General features: G+C 33.5%; 1 protein-coding gene across 4 annotated transcripts in view; it reads right to left on the bottom strand.

Annotated features, from left to right (window-relative positions):
* LOC123684734 (coronin-2B-like) overlaps positions 1–21,982 on the bottom strand; it is a 28,697-nt gene that overhangs the window by 2,080 nt on the left and 4,635 nt on the right. For 2 of the 4 annotated variants that reach the window (XM_045624145.1, XM_045624164.1), the window contains exons 2-7: positions 19,431–19,518; positions 7,429–7,626; positions 6,150–6,266; positions 4,204–4,353; positions 2,945–3,421; positions 1,837–2,077 (exon numbers count right to left, since the gene is read on the bottom strand). In XM_045624145.1, coding sequence (XP_045480101.1) covers positions 1,837–2,077; positions 2,945–3,421; positions 4,204–4,353; positions 6,150–6,266; positions 7,429–7,626; positions 19,431–19,445 — 1,198 coding nt within the window. In that variant the 5' untranslated portion in view covers positions 19,446–19,518. Of the gene's footprint in view, positions 1–1,836; positions 2,078–2,944; positions 3,422–4,203; positions 4,354–6,149; positions 6,267–7,428; positions 7,627–19,430; positions 19,519–19,758; positions 19,913–21,982 lie in introns of those variants that run through there. The other 2 variants (XM_045624153.1, XM_045624138.1) reach the window with 2 other exon arrangements.

Here is a 21,982-nt window from a genome sequence, read left to right on the forward strand (position 1 = left end):
TATGGTTCACTTGAGAAAAGAATGAAAAAATGGAAAGTTGGAGAGAAAAAAAGACTTTATTAGGAACACTCAAAATTCTGTGTTTGAATAACATAAAAATTTTATGATGGAACCACAGGAAGGCTGAAGTTTCGGTTAAGCTAGTACCTAGTTGGTCCCCCACGAGCTCGTCTCAAGCATTCTACCCTACGAGGCATACTTTCGATCAAACGATTTATAACATTTTGGGGCAAATTCGTCCAAATATCCCGTAAAGCGTTAGAAAGGTCCTCCAGGTTATTGATTGGTTGTTCTAAGGTTGACAATTGTCTAGACATCTTAGACCAGACATGTTCGATGCAATTCATGTCTGGAGAGCGAGCTGGCCAGTCCATCCTATCAATAGCATGAGTTTCTAGCGCTTCATTAACCAGACGACTACGGTGTGGACGGGCATTATCGTCAATTAAAATGAAATTCTCGCCCACGGCAGCCGCAAACGGAACAATTATGGGTTCAATAATCATATCGTGATATCTCTGGCTGGTCATGGTGGTGTTCTGCAGAACAACCAACTCTGTGCGTTGGTTCAAACAAATGCCTCCCCATACACATATAGAACCTCCGCCAAAAGCTGTTGTGGGTACCATAAACTGTTCTGCATACCTTCGACCTCTTTCCTTCCAAGCAAGAATACGTCCATCGGAGTTGACCAAACGAAATCTAGACTCATCCGTAAATAAACATCGGCTCCAATCTTCAAGTGTCCAATTGCGGTGCTCCTCAGCCCATTGCCGTTGATGAACCCGGTGTTCCCTATTCAAACGGGGATGTTGTACCCTCCTACGTGTTCTCAAACCACGAACATGTAGTCGTCGTCTTACAGTCTGGTTCGAAATTAGAACTCCTGTTGCAACTCTCAGTGATCTATTGAGCCGCGACGCCGGGTAAGTGGGATTTCTCCTAGCATTGAGGATCAAAAGACGACCTTAGGCAGCTGTTGTACTGCGCTGCCGACCGCCCCAATGAACATAAGCTACTGAGTCGTTTTGGATGAACCTATTTCAAGCCCGACTCACGACACTTTGCGAAACATTCAACACAATCCGACAACCATGTTGGGGAAATGTAAAAATTGCGTTTACTTCCTCTATCTATGTTTATTGTGAAGTCATTCAAAAAAAAAAATATGACATGACTTCACTCCGTAGAAATGAATGTCATGAGTATAATGTAATCAAAAACTAAAATTGACCTGTCCGATCATATTGTTGAAAAACATTCAAGTACGTTAGTTATGAATTTTCTTCCTAACTTTATCCACACCCATATATTTCTATATAGATTCCAGAGGTGAAAAAAGCAGTTTTTTCCTTAACCTTTTTTTTCCGAATCGGCTCGATTGAAAATATACAGGCTGCTGAAAATGTAAATTCAAGTTACATCTCACAAATGGTTTTATCGATTTCTACGGATTCTTATCCTTACTGCAAATCGATATACATCAGCCTCTATCTCCTTACACGAACGGCTGTATATAATAATATAAATGATTTTCTGAATATAGTTATCAATTGATGTTATGAATGAATGATGTTGTTGAATTTATCACTTGAATCTACGACGAAAACGACGACGATATTGGAACGACCACGTCAGCAGAATGGACGCAGGCAGAATTGATAGGATAGCCCGAGACTGAATTCCAGGTACCAGAAGACCAGTCGGCAGACCCCCTAAGCGCTGGAAAGTCTACATCCACCGAGGACTAAAGTGGAATTTACAAGACCTAGGCTTAAATTAAGAAGAAGAAGAAGAATCTACAACTACTCTTGTTCAGTGTTGAATTAAACTTACCTGTTTTCATTGAAACCAAGATTGGCATGGAATTGCAGCCTCTGATCCATTCATGTGCGGTTAGGGCTGGTTTAGAGGAGGCAGTGTGGGGATAGATGTCATCATGGAATTGGTCACTTTTTCTGGGGACTATCATGCTTATCGGTTCGCATATACCTTTTGTGGCATGTAGCTTGTAGAAGCGGAATATCTCACATATACTGGTGTTCAACCCTCGTTTTGGCATTACCCCTAAACCTCTCTGAAATATGAAAAAAATGTAAAATCAAGATTATTATAGTTGGTTGAAAAAAAAATACATAAATAAGAGATAACAGTTAACTGTTTATGTATAGTTGTATATTGTATATGTGGTCAACATATTTACTCGCAAAATCTCAAAAGGTAACAGAATTTGTTCCGATATACTGTTATATTATTTATTGATTATTGAATAATTGATCCCTCTGTGTTCCACCTGCTGGCTGTCCCCTTTCATGATTTGTGTACTGATAACATACTTGCGTGCTTCAGATTATGTCTAGGAGAGTGATCTGGCAAACAAATTCTTAATTTAGGCTTGATCGCTTTCCTGCAGATTGATTGCCATGGTTCTTAGTACAATATTGAATCAAAGATATATCATCATCATCATCATTCTCAGCTTCAAAGATATATATTTCTACATTATTATTCCTAGTTGAATTGTGGAAATTTGAAATATTTTCTGTTGTTATGTTTTGAATGAATAAATTTGAATTTGAATTGATTGGGAACAGAAATTTTCAAAAGAATGCAAAAGAAAAGATCACTTTCACGAAGGTAATGCTCCTTGTTAAAAATCGATGACAACCATGGTCAAATTGAACAAATTGCGCTTCTAACTTATTGACCACGTAGCTTAATTTCCAGATCTGGTCTCCAGAATGCTGCAGGGGAAGAACTTTGGCTTTAATGAAGATGTGATTGCCGATGTTGAAGCCTATTTCGAAAGCAAAGACTAATCGAAAAGTTGAAAGATGGTTGGAGTACATGTATCACTCTTGAAAGAGAATGTGTTTCTGGTGGTTAGACCAGGGTGCTAACTTATTGAGTTAGCAATTTCGAATACTAATTTCAGCAAATTTACCTGTGGAAATCCTGATAGAAACTGGTTCAAGAAATGCACGTAGGGATACTCTTCAGTGACCTCGTAGTACCTGATGTTACCATCCCCTCTGCCCGCTAAGAAGACCACGTTGGTGTCAAAATCATAGAAAGGGAACACAACACCAGATGAACTGTCCACAGTGTCCGAATACAATTCTTTGGATAGGTCGTTTTGGTCCCAGACTGCATACTGTCTATCCGAGTGTCTGGAGAACCCAGTGGTCAGAAGACGGCCGCTGGTTCCCAGGAAGGTCACTTTGCTGGCCTTGGAACCCATGTGGCAGAAACCTATGGATTTGATTATTCCCGACCTGGGTTCAATTATCCTCAACTTCTTATCCTTGCAAGTTGTGGCGATCAGACTGCCATCTCTGTTGATGGCTAGGGAGTAAATGACATCCGGATGACAGTCTATTACATTTATGGCTTCTCCTTTTTCAACATTCCATACGAGGATCTAGAAGATAAAGGAAATTTAAGTTTTATCCATGTTAGAATCAGAAGAAGTTTTTTCAAATTGATTCTACTATGGTTATATTTTATGCAAGATATGGTAACAGTGTGAACGTTTTATCTTTGATAGGCATTTTTTTTCGGAAAATTGTATCTTTTCTATTGAAGAATCTCATAGAATGGCATATATCGCAAGAGAAAAAATCGAAAAGACATTTTTATTTATATGCTTTCGTTTCGTTGTTGGTCCAACTAAGTGATAAGATAAATGATATTGTGTTGAAAGTATCACATACTTGAATGTTTCCATGGCAAATCAGTTCGCAGGTTAATTGAGTAATGCTTTTATAACGCTTTGAAGGTTAATACGTAATATCATGAAGCACGATTAGTGCTTCTCTTCACTTCAGATAACTGTCGTCAACGTTTTAACAGGTGCAAAAAATGGCACCATTCGAAAGCAGATTTTGCCAAGGTTTGCACGATAACATAGAAAGGTGACATCCTTTTTGGTTTGCTATAGAGATGCACGTAGACAGTTCTTTTGGAGTAATGATTTGGGGAGCTGTTGGTTATGTTAGCGGATTACAAATATTTTTTTCAAGACAATATGGCAGATACGCATAATGTAAACTCTGGTTTGTACAGACATTTTAAAAATAAAGGAAAGTAGTGGTTTTTGTCTGTGCAGGATGGTCGATGTTGATATTTCTATTCAAAATGATAATTTGAAGTTGAGTAAATATTACAATAATGACCCCTTATCGAAAAAATAATACTACTCACCATATGATCAAAGCCGACGCTGAAGAGTATATTTTCGGCTGTTGGGTGCCATTCGATATAGGATACACGTCTCTTGTGTCCTTGCAGTTCTGCTATCCAGTCTGTGAGATGATAAGAAAGTCCAGAGTCTGGAATGTGCCATAATTTGATCTGAAAGGAAGGAATAGTTTATAGGAGATTTAATTGAATTACTCCGTTCTAGTCTATGTATGGATTGAATGAGGTAAAAAATCGAGTTCGAATAGACTAAATTGAGCACTAAATCGGAACTTAATGTTATAATATTGAATCCAAAAAATTGCTCAATGAAATAAAGTGAATGAGAATATCACAGACAAACTCAAAAGACAAATTATTTCACACGGAGTAGTTTGAGAGTAATTATCTCTACACTCTATATTACACTTGGCCTTTTTTGTGACTATTTAGAAGCCTATTTTCATGTTTATATTTTTTGACAGATGTCAGGAATTATTCAGACACAAATTGTGCTTTTCCGACGCTTCTTTCAGGAATAATTTCAGACCTTGAAGTCATTTTTGAGATTATTTTCATCATAAATATTCAAGGGATTAATACCACATCATCTGTATCAATACGGTCAACAAAACATAAGTTGTAGTGACTCTCTCTGATCAAGCGATGGCGCTCTGTGTTTCGCCCCACACATTTATTTTTGTCCCGGCGAATTTATAGGGGTCGACGCGTTCCAGCAGAATCACCTCTCCACCATGGTTTGAGAGGGTGTGCCTATTCGCTGTATTGCCTAACTGATGAGTAAACCAGTAATCACAAACATGGCTCGAGAAAGACTCATCAAAAGTGAAATACGAGTGATATAGACATTGACCATCCTAATTTGTGTCATGTCAAACATATAACAATTAATTGAGTAGGTCAACCTACACTTTGACAGTTCAAAGCCAAAAATAGTCCTGAAGGAATACACCTTTCAAGCACTGACCGTCAGGCTCTGAAATAGATCGTTAAGTTCAAGCTTATAACCGATTTTTACCGAGGAAAACAAACAGATTACGTTGTTATATTTTTCTATTTTTTTTATGGTACAGTTATCTATATAGAAATGTATAATCCTAGATTTTTATTCAGGAATTCCGGCAAAGAATGTCAATGTGATTTTAGGAGAATTATTTTGATCCAGAGCGTTTGAAGTTCTTATAATTATAACAGTGGTGTATCTATATGTACAGAAAATGAAATAATATAACCAACCAAACTGCGAACAAACATTAGAGGCGATATTACTCGAAGGTCAATCGAAATATTCAGTTCAATTACTAAAGAAATTAAGCACTTTATGGATAATTTTGGTAGATAAGAAAAGATCTGAAATTTTCCACAATATTCTAGGGAAAAAAATAATTATCTTCATCGCATCAACAATAAGATAAATCAAAGAATGGGCGATTGTTACGGTATAACATGTTTTAATTATATGTGAGTAGATAAAATCTAGGAAATGACTGTGGCTGTCGTATATTTTATGTTAATCCGAAGAAAGGAATCATTGCTGATCTTAGCGATGCGTTTTCCTGATTTCATTTCATAATTGTTACTTCAGAGGTTTGAACATTATGTTTTCGAGTAATACGAAAATTTCTCTTTCAACAACGGTAACATTTTGCAGATTATTATAGTGAGTATAAATTACCAACATTTCGAAATTTATGATGATATGATAATTACTCTAAACTATAACCACTAGCTATAAAACCTCCTTCTTGAAATTAAGGGAGAGGAGACAATGTTTGGAAGAAACTTTCTGTCTGTTAATATACAAACTAGATTGAAATTTTATCCTGTCAGTTCTACTCAGAAGAAAAGAACTGATAAGAACGGCTGAGGATAGGGATAGGTTTGCCAGAGTGATCGCTGACCTCACTCGTGGAGAAAGTACTGGAAGAAGAAGAAGAAGTTCTACTCACCGTACAGTCATCTGAAGCTGAGGCGATAACATTGTCATTGAAAGGATTCCATTTAATATCCAGAACAGGACCCTTGTGTCCTGTAATCTTGCTGGCGTTGAAGTCTAATCTGCCAGTCTGTAAATTCAATTTTAAAACAATTTTTATGGTTTTCTACCAAAAATATGATATCAACCAAAAATGGTATCCAAAAAGGGGAAATTCCTTTTTTTAGTTACAAAAGTTAATCCATTATATTGTGTAAGCCAGCAGTTTCCAACTTAATTCAAGTTCATCATCAGACACTTAAGATTCTACAAATGGTACAGAATATTAATGAGGATTTGGTTTGGATACGAAAAAGGTGATAAGAAAACTAGAAAAGGCTCTAAAATATGGTAAAGATTGAGAAAACATTTTTGATCGATGCAAAACATGTAACATTTCTGTTTGTTCATTCATAATTGCAAAACCATTTTTGTTTACTATTTAGTTTAATATTTTACTATTCTCTAAATTTCGATTCTAGTTAGCTAAGTCTCCTGCCTTATGATTCCACATGTAGCATTTAATTTGGTCAATTGGGAAAAGGGTGAGCATTATTAATGTGTTGAAAAGATGGAGAATCGCTTATTTTTGGTAAAACCATTCGATGTTCTTCAAATCTAGTTATGAATGAACGTCCTGTCTGTACTATGAATTTCTTATTGCAAGTGGTACACATGTTAACTCATAAACTTCTGTTTTACTTATGCACAAGTGATTCAGGACTATTTATTTGTGCTTTAAAAAGTGGCGAATTTACCAGCAGGTTGAGTAGGCTAAAGCCTACTTCTTAAGGAGCGACAGATTGAACTTGAAAGTTGGAATTTTGATTTACGAGTTGTACGAAATTCGAGAATTGAAGAAAAATTATTTATTTAACAAAAATGATGGAGCAAAATCATAAAGATGGAATTTTATTGATCTAAAATGTAATTGATATGATTGTGAACTAAGGAATTAATATCCAGAGGCGGCAAAAATTGAATAGCCTTCAGGCGGCAAATCTGTAAATCAGCCATTGGCTCTGAATCCGGTCGAGATACTCAAATTAAATTTGGTGGGTTTCAAGAGGCAGTTATAGTTATTGCACATTTATTGACAAGCAACATACAATTAAGAATTCAATTTTCATCACTGGCTCGCATAAGGGTACCTAATCATTTTTTTAGATGAAATGTATGCTACTGAGATATATAATTGTGACAAAAAATCTCCCAAGCTGCTCTGAGCATTTAGGTACTCATCAAAAACTTACACAATCGATGGGAATGACAACGAAAGCGCCACCTCCAGCTACTTCTGTCACTATCGCAATGAATTTCGGGTTGACCGCACAAAATTGAGAATCGTGTGCATTCTTTGTGACATTCACATTGTCGTAACATTTATCTCTTTTTGCTGGCTCACCGTACACATGTCTGAACTTTGAACTCCTCACTCCTCTGAACCAAACCTGAAACAAATGAATATATTTATTGGAATATCTCAAGTAGACGATAATACTATTTCAATATTCTTTTTCAATAAAAATGGGAAAATTTAATCCTATGAGATGAAAATATAAAAAGTTCATTTACAAAATAAACTTATTAAAAATGTGAAGAGAACTGAATTGAGGTCAGGAGCTTTTGAGCGCTCGTCATGCATGTACCAATTTCGCCCTTGGAGAACACATAATATAAATAAACTTATATAGGATGTCATAAGTAAAAAGCCATGTGGTGGTAATCCCTCTTAAGATAAATACAGCATTCGGAAGAATTTTCAAAAAAATTCATCCAAATCTCTATTATTTTATATTCTTCTACCATAACTTATCTAGAAGAAACTTGCATTAAAAACGCCGATTGAAAGATTCAGTGCATCATCTCCAATTTCACCTTGCATGGTTTACTTACGTCAGATTTATCGATGTAGAACATTCGGCTGATATCAAACAGATGCCAATTATACTGTTATGCGAACAGTATCAAGACAAATAGGAGAAAGTGCAGCGTTTTATTTAATTCTGCTCATCAGGCAAATAGCACTTTTTACCGATAATAAATTGTATGTAAACGGTAACGTAATCTTATGGTTTTGAATCTAGGTGGCAATGAAAATTGTTGGAAATAAATCTGATTCGTAATAGTGTTGGTTTCTAGAGAAATTCATAGAGATTATACGGTTGATTTGTTCGAAATCTGACAGCGATATGATTTACAGGAAAACTGAGATTGATGTCCTGATGAATGACAGATAGGTACGAAAGCGAATACCAATTGACCAGTTGAGAAAAATAAATAAAGAAAGGAAATTATATCTGCCATTTCATCGTATAAAATGTGCTGTGAGCTACTAAACTACAGGAAAATATATTTTTCTGATTAGTTATTTCCATTTCATGCAATTAACCTTGACAGAGAAGTGAATGAATGGTTTCAAATTTCATATAATTATTTCACTTAAGTCATTAATGACTAATTTTACACAATGGTTCATTATTTGTTACTATCTCACAGAATATATTGAATATTTAGAAGAAAATACAAAGATGAATGTTATTTTGTCAGCTTCGAACCCAGATTTATTCGTTTTGAAGAGTTCGTCATTGCGGAAAGTCCTTATTTATTAATTTTTTCAGAATGAAAAAAAAAGAACTAGATGAATTTCTTATTGATGAATAGATATATGTGTGTATAACTTTCCAAACAAACATTCATATTTTTAAGAATTTACACATAAAAATACCATTAAAAAGTCTTGTCGAAGGCTGCAAAAACGTATTTTGAATTATTGCATGTGGTAGGAAAGGACGCTAAATCAGAGGAACGTTTGATATTGCTTCACTAATCCTGGAAAGTGGAGGACCTCAAACATGCTGAGGAGGAAGGAGTAGTTGAACTTTGGAAGAATGCTACGTGGTATAAACCTCTCTTAATAGATTATTCACAATGTCACAAAGCAAGGAATTTTTGGAACCAGGAGGTTTCAACCACCCCCTTACTCATTGCGCCAATTGCGCTCTTGGAGAGCACAAAACTGTATATAGGTAATTGTGTTATTCACTGGCGCGATTGTTTCATACTTGAATTTGACTGCGAATTCGTCATCAATCGAACATCATTGTTTGAAACCATTTCAGCTCAAAATTACAGACATTGTGTCGAAATGATAAAGCAATCTGTTCAGGAAACGAGCGCTTCAAAAGTGAATTCGTCACCATCGTAACATTTCAGTTTTGTACTGTTTTTCTTGTAGAATTAGTTCCTGAATGATGAATTGTTTTAAATTTGATGAAGAACACGTAGGTGGGAATATTAGGAGAGGCTATTGTGGAAATCCATGCCAAAATTTCATGTATTTACCTCTTACAATTTCCGAAAAAAATGATCGATAACGTACTGACGAATTTTACAAAATCAATCTACAATTGGCTTCGCTAATCATTGAACAAGGTGGGCAAATTTCGATGTTTTAGCACTACAACTTTCAAATTAGGGGAGATAGACAAAATCTGATACCCCATTCTTGTTCTCTTTTTCTGAAAACTAACAAGAGTAGTATTTATTTTTGGCCACCGTCTTTTGTTTTCGAGTTATAAGCGAAAATTGTAAAAATGGCAATATCGAAAAAAATTATGGAGCTCTGAAAGTAAAACACTATACAGGCACTTTTTTACGTAGAATCCAGTGACGTGATCGTCTTTTCAGTAGGAATTTTAATTACGAACCTATACGATCCTATAAGGATGACATAGTAAGAAATCACGTATCACATGGTTTTCGAATTTTCCTTTTTTCTGCTTAATTTTTCTATAGATAAAATGATAATAATGATTTCCTGATAGCTTTCACATAAGAATTCGAACTCCGTACTGAAATTGAAATGAAAATTTGAGTCGATTCGCTAGAAAGTTTTGGGATAGTTCTGATTTCTTAGATTTTATATATTTTTGGGATGCTGAATCCGAAACTGATGTTTCTCATCAAAATCGACGGAGCATTGAAAAAATGGAAAAAAGTAAAAAAATTTCAATATTTGGCGGTTTTTTGCATATAACTCAAGAAAATATCAATTTTTCATGAATGACCTTCCAGACAAAATTAAAGTATATAAAATTACCTACAAATTTCTTTTATTAAAGTATTTTTGTCCGATAAACCGTTTTGGCTCAAACGATAGTTGAAAAATTCAATTTATTACTAATGGCAAATTTACTCAATAATTTCTTATTTCTAATTTCCAATACAATCCATCTGGATTGGAAAAAAGAAATCATTCCATCTGGGATGATTTCTTTTTTCTGAACTGATGATGGTTTTATCGTTATAAAGCCATCATCAGTTCAGGAAAAAGAAATTTCAAAATCACTTTTTGAATATTAGTTTATTTCTTCATATTGATTTCAATCTTAGAACATTTATCGCCTTGTAACTGATGCATTTGTTTTGATGCCAACATTCGTCACTTCTTGTCGGAGGGGACACTAAAGCATAACATAATTTGATTAATTTCGAAATTATCAATTCATGCTCTAAAATAGTTTACAATGTGATTCAATCATTAACATTATTTCGTGTTTCAAAGGGGTCAATGTTTTTCTCAGTTTAATGATTTAGCTAGAGTAAAGTTATGAAAAAAGGATTCCTGATAAAGCATTCAACAATCAAATCAGGATTCTCCACGCCTATGGCTCGCACAAACAATCGCTAGCTCGATTGTGATTGGTGACACTAAACTTCCATCTCTCTTGTATTCGGGATCGAGCACAAATGTTTACTTTCCGTTCCTTCTATCTATATTATATTGAGGAAATAATATCATCGTAGCCTTTATACAATAGAGTACTCAAACCAAATTTTTGTTCAAAAAGGTCATTCACGAAAAATTAATATTATCCGAGTTATATTCAAAAACCGCCAAAAAATGAAAATTGTCACAGTATTTACCTTTTTTTGAAAGTAGTTCTGCCACGAAATTTTGGTGGCAGTCCTCAGAATCGGTTTCAGCACAACAAAACACGAAAGAAGAAATCAAAACTAGCTCAAAATTTTCCTGTGAAAAACACTTATCGACTGGACTATACTTTAGGAAACTTCATTATCGCAAGAAATATACCGAAAGCTGGCTCAATTGGTGATAACTTTCGATTTTAGTGGAATAGATGAATGCCGCACCAATTAAACCAGAGCCAACTGTCTGATCTTGTTTTTAATAGGACCTGAAAGCGATCTTCAGAGAAAATAATCAATTAATCGAAATAAACCGATCTTCAGCATCAATATAAATAATATTATCGATCACTTTTACTTGGACTTTCTAGACGTACCTTATTAGACATCAGAAAAACGTAGGGAAAAACTATATCGAAACGCGACTGCGACAGTAAAACGTGTACGAATGAGTTTCAATGTGGAAAAATCCATTTTCATCCAGACAGAGGTGTGGAAAATCGCATTTTCGTAGAGGTGCTAATGAAGAGTCCAATTTTACGTATTTAATTATGCGATCAGAGGTGAATCTGACCTTTTAAGGCAGTGGCGGATCATAACGTGGAGTATTCAGGAAATAAAATATTATGAAAATTTTGAATGAATGTTTATTATTATCGCGATCAACTTATTTTTGCCCAATATTTTCGTAACAAAAGATCGGACTAGGATAAAATTAAGCAGTATAGATGCATGCCGGCGGTAGGGGTGAAACAGTGGAGCGACCGTTTCAGGCTCCTCTATTTGAAGGGCGGCAATTCGACCCAGTTTGCTGGCCACCTTCTCTTTTCATATTTCATCCTTGATTCTTAAACACAGCATAAGGATTCTTGAAAACAGCTCTGTTGCGTTTGTCAACATTCTTTGGAATAAAAATCTCTAAACCACCTTCAATAAGCCACCTGTACACACATGGAAGCCCAATCAATATAAACAGAATTTCCTATTATTGAAAGAGGGATTAAATCATAATATTTTTCACAAAGACGAAAAAGAATACTACCCTCGCTTTCGAATTACTTTGAAACCGATGTTTACACATTTATCATATCGAAAATTCGTTTTGGATTCGAAATTAGTTTCTGTTAAATGCCAATTGTTTTCAGCGGAATACTTGCTTGTAATCCCAAAACGTTTTCGAAGCAATACTGAAATTTTGCATGCCCTACCGCCCTTTGTACCTTGTGGTGTGATAGGTAATCAATCGTCGATCGTACGCAGTGACATGTGTGGATGTGAAAATCAGATGTAGTACTTGCGTATTATTCATCGGTGTTTAATATTCTTCTATCACAAGAATTTAATTTTTTTTAAGCACGATTCCAAGATTATTTATTGGAAGAATAAAGTTCTGTATTATCATCATAGCAGGTGCTGTTTTTTGAGGAGGGAGGTCATGTTGTTATTGATGCTTTTTCTACAGAAGATCTGTCCATGCACAATAATGTATTTTATTTTTTTATGGGGAAACTATTACTTTTACATGCAGACACCAGAATTAAAAATTGTAGATTGGAAACTCTTGTTTCGTTAAAAAGTTCTGGTAAGAAATGCAATACAATCACAACCAAATTCAAAGTACATTAATATCGGAAGCCTTCTCATTGTTAAAATATTGCCGCAAAATACTATTTCTTCAGCAATAACAACAAATATGAATTATTTATAGTGTCAATTTTAGAAGCGTATACTTTTTCAAGGAAAGGCCTGAGAGATTTTGGGTTCATGAACGATCCACTGTAATTTTCGATAAAGGTTAACTGCCTAAAAACTTACGCACTATTTGATAATTTTATGTAGGTATATCGCATATATGAAGGCGCTCAAAAGCACCTCATAGCAAGTTAGTAGTTATCTTAAATTTGTTTACACATTATTATTCAAAACACTGAGTATAGATTTTGTACCCTTTGAAATTGTAGCGTACGCTTCGGAGAATGAGAATGTTAAAAAAAAAACAGGTATGTATGATTAAACATTCATCAATTCATCATGAATTAGAACCGTTCCAAGATTTCATACAGAAATAAACCAGAGTGAACTAACTATCATCGCCAATTTATTCAAAGAGATAGATCAAGGCCTATGACAATCAAAGAAAAATTCCATGTATCACGGAATATTCTGGATTTCATCCAAATCAGGTCGACAACCTTTACTGGAACGTTTAAATGAGCCCTACACATATAATAATTCTCCTAAAGCTACCACTGCTGAAACTAGTTAATTCGCTCAATTCTTCGGTCTATACTTCCATTGTTTTATCCAATTCATTTACGAGACTCATTAACATCACAATGACGATCATGTTGAGGCCAAAGTGGGGTCCGCTATGATTGTTATCAAGATTTTCAATCTTCAAATGAGTGTCCCTATTAGTCCATTCGTTGATTATGTAACATATGTTAAAAAACAGTAACGGCGGGCTTATCAAAACTTTTATTGTTTATTGTGGCAAATGTCACAATTTCATAATATCTGACTTCAATTTCTGTGATGGGTAGATCAAAGTTTTATGAGACAATAGTGTGAAATAGGTACCTATAAGTTTACCACGAAATGTCAGAGTACAATGTCTAAGAATGTCATTAGATTCTTAAATGATTGAAATTGATATCGAACAATGAAATACTTCATTATTTCAAAAGGGTTGTTAATTTATAGTCTTTCTTGGGCTGAAAAGAATAGAGTATCAACATTTGCTTAGCGACATTATTTTAATTTCTAATCATAGATAAAAAAATAAGAGCTTTACATAAACGTAACTCTGAACAGAAAACTGACAGCAAGAACATGAGAAGTAGGTACAACACTCTTGGAATGGTTTGCTTTCAATATAAATGTTTTCTATCTGATCTATTCCTCTGTGGAGCCTATTAGGAGCTTATAGCTTGTACGAGTTATTGAAAACGAATTCTTACATACGAGCAAGTGTTCAAAGAGTTTTTCAAAATAGATTTTCACTGTAATTTTTTTTACAACTAAAATATCCGTTTCCCCATAAAAACACGTTTTATTGAGAAAACTGATTAAACCTACGAATAAGACTTTCATTGAATATTAAATTACGATAGGAAAAGTAGTATTCAACACCCTTTTTGTGATTAATAATATGAGGTATAGTGAAAAATAATCCATTATTCTTGCTTGGAAAACAATGCTTTAATTACAATAGTTAGAATAGGGCGATTTAGGTCAAATATGCGCCGTTTTGTTCGATAACTTGTTACCATTTTGGAAATGATATCATTATTCCTCTCTCATAGAAGCCATCGTCCCTATTGTCAAAAAATTGAGACAGAGAGATTTTCACAAGCCTCTGTTGAAGTGAATTTTTCACCAGCAAAATTGTTCGCCATGGATAGGAACAGATGGTAATCACTTGGTTCCAGGTCCAGACTATAAGGTGGATACATAAGAACCTTCCAACCAAGCTCCCGGAGCTTCTGTCGGAGAGAAACTCATAGTAGATAATTCCATGCCAATCCCACCAAACACACATGAAAACCTTCCTGGTCGTCAATCCTAGCATGGACATTTCCGCTGACTTACTGCGTTTCGACCACTACCGTTTTCGCTTGACGTTGTCGTAGGTGATCCACTTCTCATTGCCAGTCACCAACCGCTTCAAAAATAGATCGAATTTGTTGTGATTCAGCAGCGATTCGCAGATGGAAATTCGGTCCATAGGTTTCGAGCTTCTTCTTGAGACAAGCCTTATGCAAATGGTTCAAAACGATTTTTTGTGCAATCTTCAGCTCTTGGGCAATCGAAACAGTGCTTACATGACGGTCGGACTCGACAATGTCCATGTTTTTATCCACATTTTTGACAATTGACCTTCCAGTGCGTGGTACATTTCTGAAGATGAAATTACCGGATCGAATTACCGGAATCGACGAAACCAAAATTATGCGTGATTGACAGTTGCCGTATCAGGACCAAAAACACGTGTGGTACCTATACATCGAGCTTTATCTTGAGACCAGTCTCATGCAAATGGTTCCAAATTGTTTTTAGGATCTTCAGCTCTTGGGCTATCGAAATAGTGTAAACATTACAGTTGGACTCGACAATGTCCTCGGTTTTATCGACATTTTCAACAATTCACCTTCCAGTGCGTATTGACATCGAAATTACAGAAACGCAATCGAGGAAATCAAAATTGCAAATGATTGACTTTTACAGTATCAGGATCATAAACACTATTCACTGTTTACATTTCAGCTTGCATTTTCGCTTTCAACGAAGAAAATCTGTAACATATAGCGTATTTTCTCATTTGTAGTGTTCATCTTTGAAGGGCGCTCTAACTAAAGTCAATTAATCACGAAACTGTCACAATAGTTTTTGTAGTATGAAATCTCATCTAGTTTTTCACACACTTTTCTTGAATTTCATCTGGTACTGGTGACGCCCTTAACATGAAATTGTGCATGAAGCTTGAATTGTCATTATACATTGAAATGTGAAATTTCGTCTCTATCAAATATGTCATTTTGAAATTATCAGGCAAACAAAATTTCGAACAGTAATATTTACTTAATCGAGAACCGAATATAACCTGAATTCATGTAACTACATTTCCCTATTCAAGAGTTATCGTTTTTACGGCCGTCCGGACAAAATTTAATTCGATTCATCATCAGTGAGTCAAACTTCATCGTTTGCGAGCAATTTCCGCTGAAAATTCGAAAAATATTAGTTCGGGGAACGAGCGTTCTGAAATAGAAACAACGTTGTATTAGAATCTTTTAATGTAATATCTTTACCGATCTCGTGATCTTGGAGTGAAAAATAATATTTCCAATATATTCAAAATATTTCAAAATCAAAGTAAATGTTAACCAACATACCAATGCAATAATGAATTAGCAAGGCTAAACCAGTAATGATTTCGAATCGGAGATAATATCTGAATAACCGATAAGTGGGAAATGGATAAAGAAACACTTGTCTGTTTGAAATTCAGGAAGTTTTATTGCTTCACAGAAACCTAGAGTATTATCGGATATGTAGGTATTTGTTTTACTCTCCCTGATAAGCTTCAAGAGATAATTCAGGATTTATTGTTGTTTGAACTGAATATGCACAAGAGCCTATCCTATTGTCGATACATACATACTTGCAAACTGAATGTAAAACTTGTGTTGTGTTATCGATTCAGAATAACTACTAAATACATAGAATGATTTGCCCTATGAAGTATGAATGGAATATAAATGTATAGGGTGTTTCCAAATAGACGTGAATCTTGAAAGATCACACATTTGCTGTCCATTGAGCCATATTTATTGATAACCGAAAATCAACAGTTTCCGAGATGTTTGAGTTTTTGTGTTTTTCAAAAAATATCTCACCTCACTTCATTTTTCGTCAATTTTTTTTACGTTAACCAAGTTTTATTCAAATTTTTTATTTTCGCCAGAAAAGGATATGGTTTGCATGAAAAAAGAATGATTTGTAATTAATTTCTATTATAAAATTCCACAATTTATGTATGATAAAATTATTTTGAAAACTCGTCAAATTTCTTCTTTATTTCCTAAAGAAATTTTCGTTAGAATACAGGTATTAGTATAGTTTTGAAAAGGGAAAGAAGCAAAGAAAGGAAAGAAATTAATTGAATATTTTTTATTGCAATAGCACTCAAAATTTGAGTAGAAAATGTATTAATAAATTATGTTTGAAATGACCTTCACCATTCCTTATACAAGGACGTGTCCTCTTTCTTATTTCTTCAGTTATTTCTTATAACCTGAAATTTAGTCTCAATCTTCTCGCTGTTTCGTTTATTTTAACGGTGTTAGATCCGGACTTTTCGCTGACCACGAAAATTATCCAAAATTAAATAATATTTGGTCAACGTAGAAAAAATTGGCAAACAATGAAGTACCTAAGGTGAGAAATCTAGTGAAAAATCACAAGAACTCGAATGTCTCGTGAACTGTTGATTTTGAGTTATCACTAAATATGGCTCAAACGACAGCAAACACCCTGTATAAATCGATTCAAAAGCTGAAAATTTGATTGAACAAATTATTTTCAATAAAATATTGGTTGGAAATCTAAGAAATTTTGAATTATTGTTTTTTTGAATTTCAACTTGATTATTCGGTATTCACACCATTGGAATTATATATTTTTTTAACTTCTGCCCCTAAGAAAACAAAGTTTAGTACTTTCACGAATTGGATGTTGTCCATGATTTCTTGAATTTTGTACAAGTTTTTCTGCTTTTGGTATGTTTTTTTGAATAAAAATTTAATGTCAGTTTCATTCTCTCGAAAAATTGTGAGATTCATGAAATAAGGTTGGAATGAGAGTTTTCTGAAAGAGTAAATAATGGTAAGATTTAATTTTGAGTATGATCAAAATTTTATGGTTAGAAATCAATTTGATTATCGAATCCTAGTTAGTCATTCAATAAACGTAAGCTATTGTTTGCGCCTTGCAATTCCCATTGCAGAAAAGGATACGTTTTATAAGTTATACTATCATCTTGTGAAATATAATTATAATTAAAACTATTATATCATAGTCATTCTTTGTGGCTTATTATTATAGATGCTGAATTGAATAAATTCATATCTGATCGATGCAACATTCAGTAGTTTCAAATGGAAATGTGAATCACCTCATTAAGAGTAGCAGACCGAAAAACAATTTTGCAATAACTGAAAAATGTTGATGTTTTCTTATCTATGTTTTTGAAAGTATGTGCTTAGATTTAACATCCCATAACAGGAACAAAAAGGCAGTAATCGAAAAAAAATATAAGATCAACTTCATTTTTGATCGTTTTGAAGTGCTTTTTTTTTCGTGGTTAGTTGAAACCCTCACTCATACGGACATGTTTTTCCAAAAATCTATTCACTATATTAACTTTTTCATAGCTTTGGTTCACGAGATTTCATGTCCAATGCAAAATTCGCAAAATGATTTTCTGTGATGTGAAAATCCCAAAAAACACCGGATTATTATAGATTATTCACAATATTATTGTGGTGGTTTTTAATTCCACCATTTCGCTGTTTTGGATCGAAACATCAAACAAAGAACACACGCGAGTCTTGGACTAGTACATTGTATATATATTTCAACGAAGATTCCCTGAGGTGAAAAAAACCATTTTTCCGTTTTGCCCCTTTGAAGAGATACAGGCTGTTGAAAATCCATAAAAAAATGTAATTTTCAGTTATATATCGCAAATGGTTTCATCGAAGGAACTGACTTTCGGTATGAAGTTTTTCATTGATGTGAAATCTTGTCCGAACAAAAAATTCCATCTAGGTACATCCTTCCATATCTTCATTATGAATATTTGATTCCATAAAAATACCAGAAATTCGAAAAACCCAATTTGTGAAAATAAGTTGAACGCTAATTAATAAATATTCGACCATTTTGAAACAAAGAAGTATTCATTCTATTTTCTCGTATAATGCGTGGTTTTCGAGTAATTGCTTCTAAAAAAAAGTTTGGTTGAAAGCAACTATGTTGAAAATACTCAGAGAAATGAATATTCCGAGGAATATTCTTAAATAATGAGGCACAAGATTTTTCATTTCGAACGATAGGTAATGGTGTTCTGTTTGTCAACAATGTTTGAAGTTTGGAAGTCCATAGATCAATATAATTAATTTTTTTAAATAGAAATGAAGAATTAGATGTATTCATGTACGAAATGAAATAAACAACGATAATAAATGAGCGGAGATTAATATCAGAGACCAGAGTTGATATAGGTGGTTGACAGTTGAATTCCATTTTATCATCGAAAAGGAAATCAATAAAAGAATACTCAATATTCATTACCAACGAAATTGTATTTTATAAATACCTACATACTACTTCTTTCGCCAAATGGAATGAAAAAAGTAAGTTTATGCTGGTTTTTCTAATAAAATAGCTCATTTCCAATGTTAAAATGGTATATATGTGTTATGCTTGGGAAAACTTTAGTGTGCAGGTTTCCAGGTTTGGCATAGCTCATCAAGAAAATTTGAAATAGCTAAATCTTTTCATCTAAGCTGAATTGGAAAAAAGGTAAAGGAGTGTTCCTTTTGACCTCAAAAATCTACTGTTGAAATATATGTACTAGACAAAGACCGACCCTGTTTAAAATATCTAGAATTGATTACACATTTCAATAAATAAATGTTAATACCTAAGACTAAAACATAACTTTTCATGCGGTGTTATTTTCACTAAACTAAATCAATAAATCTTATTTCTATTTCTTGAACAAATCAAAAAAGCCATGCAAAAAAATAAAACTCACCTGTGAATTGGTCATTCTCCGATAGAATAATCAGCAATAAAATCACAAACACAAAGTTTTCTTTCAACATGCACCAGAGTTAGAAAGACTGAAAGGAAAAAAATAAAATAAAAAACTAAAATAAAACATAAAAAAAAGTTTTCAAATCGAAAGAATATGAAGTGAATGATTTCGCGAACAGTCCAAAAAAGAAGAAGGAACACAAAACATCAGATAATTATGAAGTATTCAAACTAAGAACATATTTTTCCTCATTTTCCACTAGTAATTAGCACTAAAAACAACCACATCGCAAAATAAAATTCAAATGTATACAACACGAACTAACTTTAAAGCTATCATCTACCACACGAACACTGGAGGTACTCGATCGAAAAGTGAAAATCAAGACTACCGTTCAGATCTTTGGTGGTAATCAAAGAATCCGATCATTTCGGTTAGGAAAACCACCTCCCTTTCTCTATTCTTTCTTGTTTTGCTTTCAAATAGAAATTGCAGGTTTGCAGTTGAAATGTTCGCTTCACAATGTTAACAATTATCTGTGGGACCCTGTTTTTAATGATTTGATTAAATCGGTCGCTAGTAATTATCTCTCATCTCAATAATGACCCGAAACTTTTGATTAGGTACCTATCGGAAGTGTATCACTTTCGGAATGGAAATATGCACATTAGGAGAGACGAACGGAAAGAAAAACATTGCGAATTTATACGATTGTTTATCATTTCCTCCTATCTCGAAATAATTTGAATCTTATAACACCGCGAGCTTTGAACTGTGGTTCATTTTTTATGATTTCTAAAAACGATTCCGAATTGATAATATTTATTAGAAGATCATTTATAGAGTTGGTGAATTTTAATGAGATATAAAATATAATTCTTTTCAATTTTTTTTGTTTATTTAAATTAACGTGTCTTGACAACTGAGCCATTGACGCATGTTACAGTGTTCTAATTCTCTGTGTATTAATATTATAATATAATAATTATATTTCTTTATTTAGTATATAAGTTTTTTATGATTTATATAATATAATAATAATAATTCTCGATTATTATTATATTATATAAATTATAAAAAAAAACCTATATACTAAATAAAGAAATATTATTATTATATTATAATTTTAATACACAGAGAATTAGAACATTGTACCATGTGTCATATATAATTTTATACATATTATATAAGTGTTATATAACTTTTTATCGAATCCTACACATTTTGAAATGATAAGTATACCTACAAATGTTCAGGATGGATGAAATTTCAAAATATTGAAACTAACAACAACAAAAAATTGAAAAATGTTTGGTATAACGCATTGATTCCTCGAAAAATTAGTCTATTAATTGAAACGGCCAAAAATCAGAGATTTAAAAATTTTCAGAAACTTAAAGGGGAGGTTTATGAAATTGCAATGATGAAATTCAATTCAAAATATAATTATAAGGCCCCATAGTATATTTATTTAACTGCGATGATGAATCCGATAACTATATCCACTTTGAAAACTAAACCTGGGGCAACCTATGATTTTATAAAATTTATATTGGGTTCATTTTTGTTTGCATAAATTTTAAGGGAGGACATATAGTACTTTGGTACTCATTTACATCTCCCGAATTGCTTGAATGAATCATAATTCAACTTCCAGTATACAATGAAACGTTAGGAATAGAATCTCAAAAATTATTTTGTAAGCAGTAAAATGATTATTTTGACATTTTCCTTCGAAAGTTTCTGAAATAAATGAATCATAGCATTGACGGTTACGGAATAATTAGTCTTTACATATCTTTAATTATTATAAGTGTATTGATTTTTATTTTTATTATAACATTTTCATAAAACAGATATTACTTATTTCAATAACAGAGGATATATTCAAAACAAATCGTTGTTTCCTAGTGTTTAAATCTTTACAATTAAAAAAATTGATCTCTCGTTTAATGCCCGCCACTCACGAAGCGTTTCTTCCAGCGTTCGGTAGCTAGCGTCGAAGAGATTCCAGTCGGGCAGTCAAGTTCATACTCTGATTTACATTCGTACGGCCGTGTCCCGAGCTGTCTGACTGGAATCTCTTCGACGCTAGCTACCAAACGCTGGAAGAAACGCTTCGTGAGTGGCGGGCATAAAGAGATATACTGCACGATAATAAGGGTCCATCAAATAAAATTTATCTAACAGAAAGCTCGCAATTTTTTAATTTATTTATAAATTATATTTTAACGTTTTTCCAAGGAAGTTACTCTCTCTGTAAATTTTGACATTTTGAGCTGTTAAAAAATCAGAATAGCTTGAATTTCTATACTGAAGGTTTATCATCGGCAATAACATTAATTAATAATTTTTAAGTTATAGAATTTTGAGAATTTTTTCGATGACAAACTTTCGAGTAAAAACAAAGAAGTTGAAAATATTTTTCCTACTAGCGTTTCCAAAGAATTTCTTTTCCACACGCATTGATGTTTGGAAAGTAGTACTTTTCCAAATTCGTGTGGAATAGAGCCCTGCTATTGACTTTCCGCACGCATATGCATGCAGAA

This window comes from Harmonia axyridis, chromosome 1 (genome assembly GCF_914767665.1).
Source record: "Harmonia axyridis chromosome 1, icHarAxyr1.1, whole genome shotgun sequence".
NCBI lineage: Eukaryota > Metazoa > Arthropoda > Insecta > Coleoptera > Coccinellidae > Harmonia > Harmonia axyridis.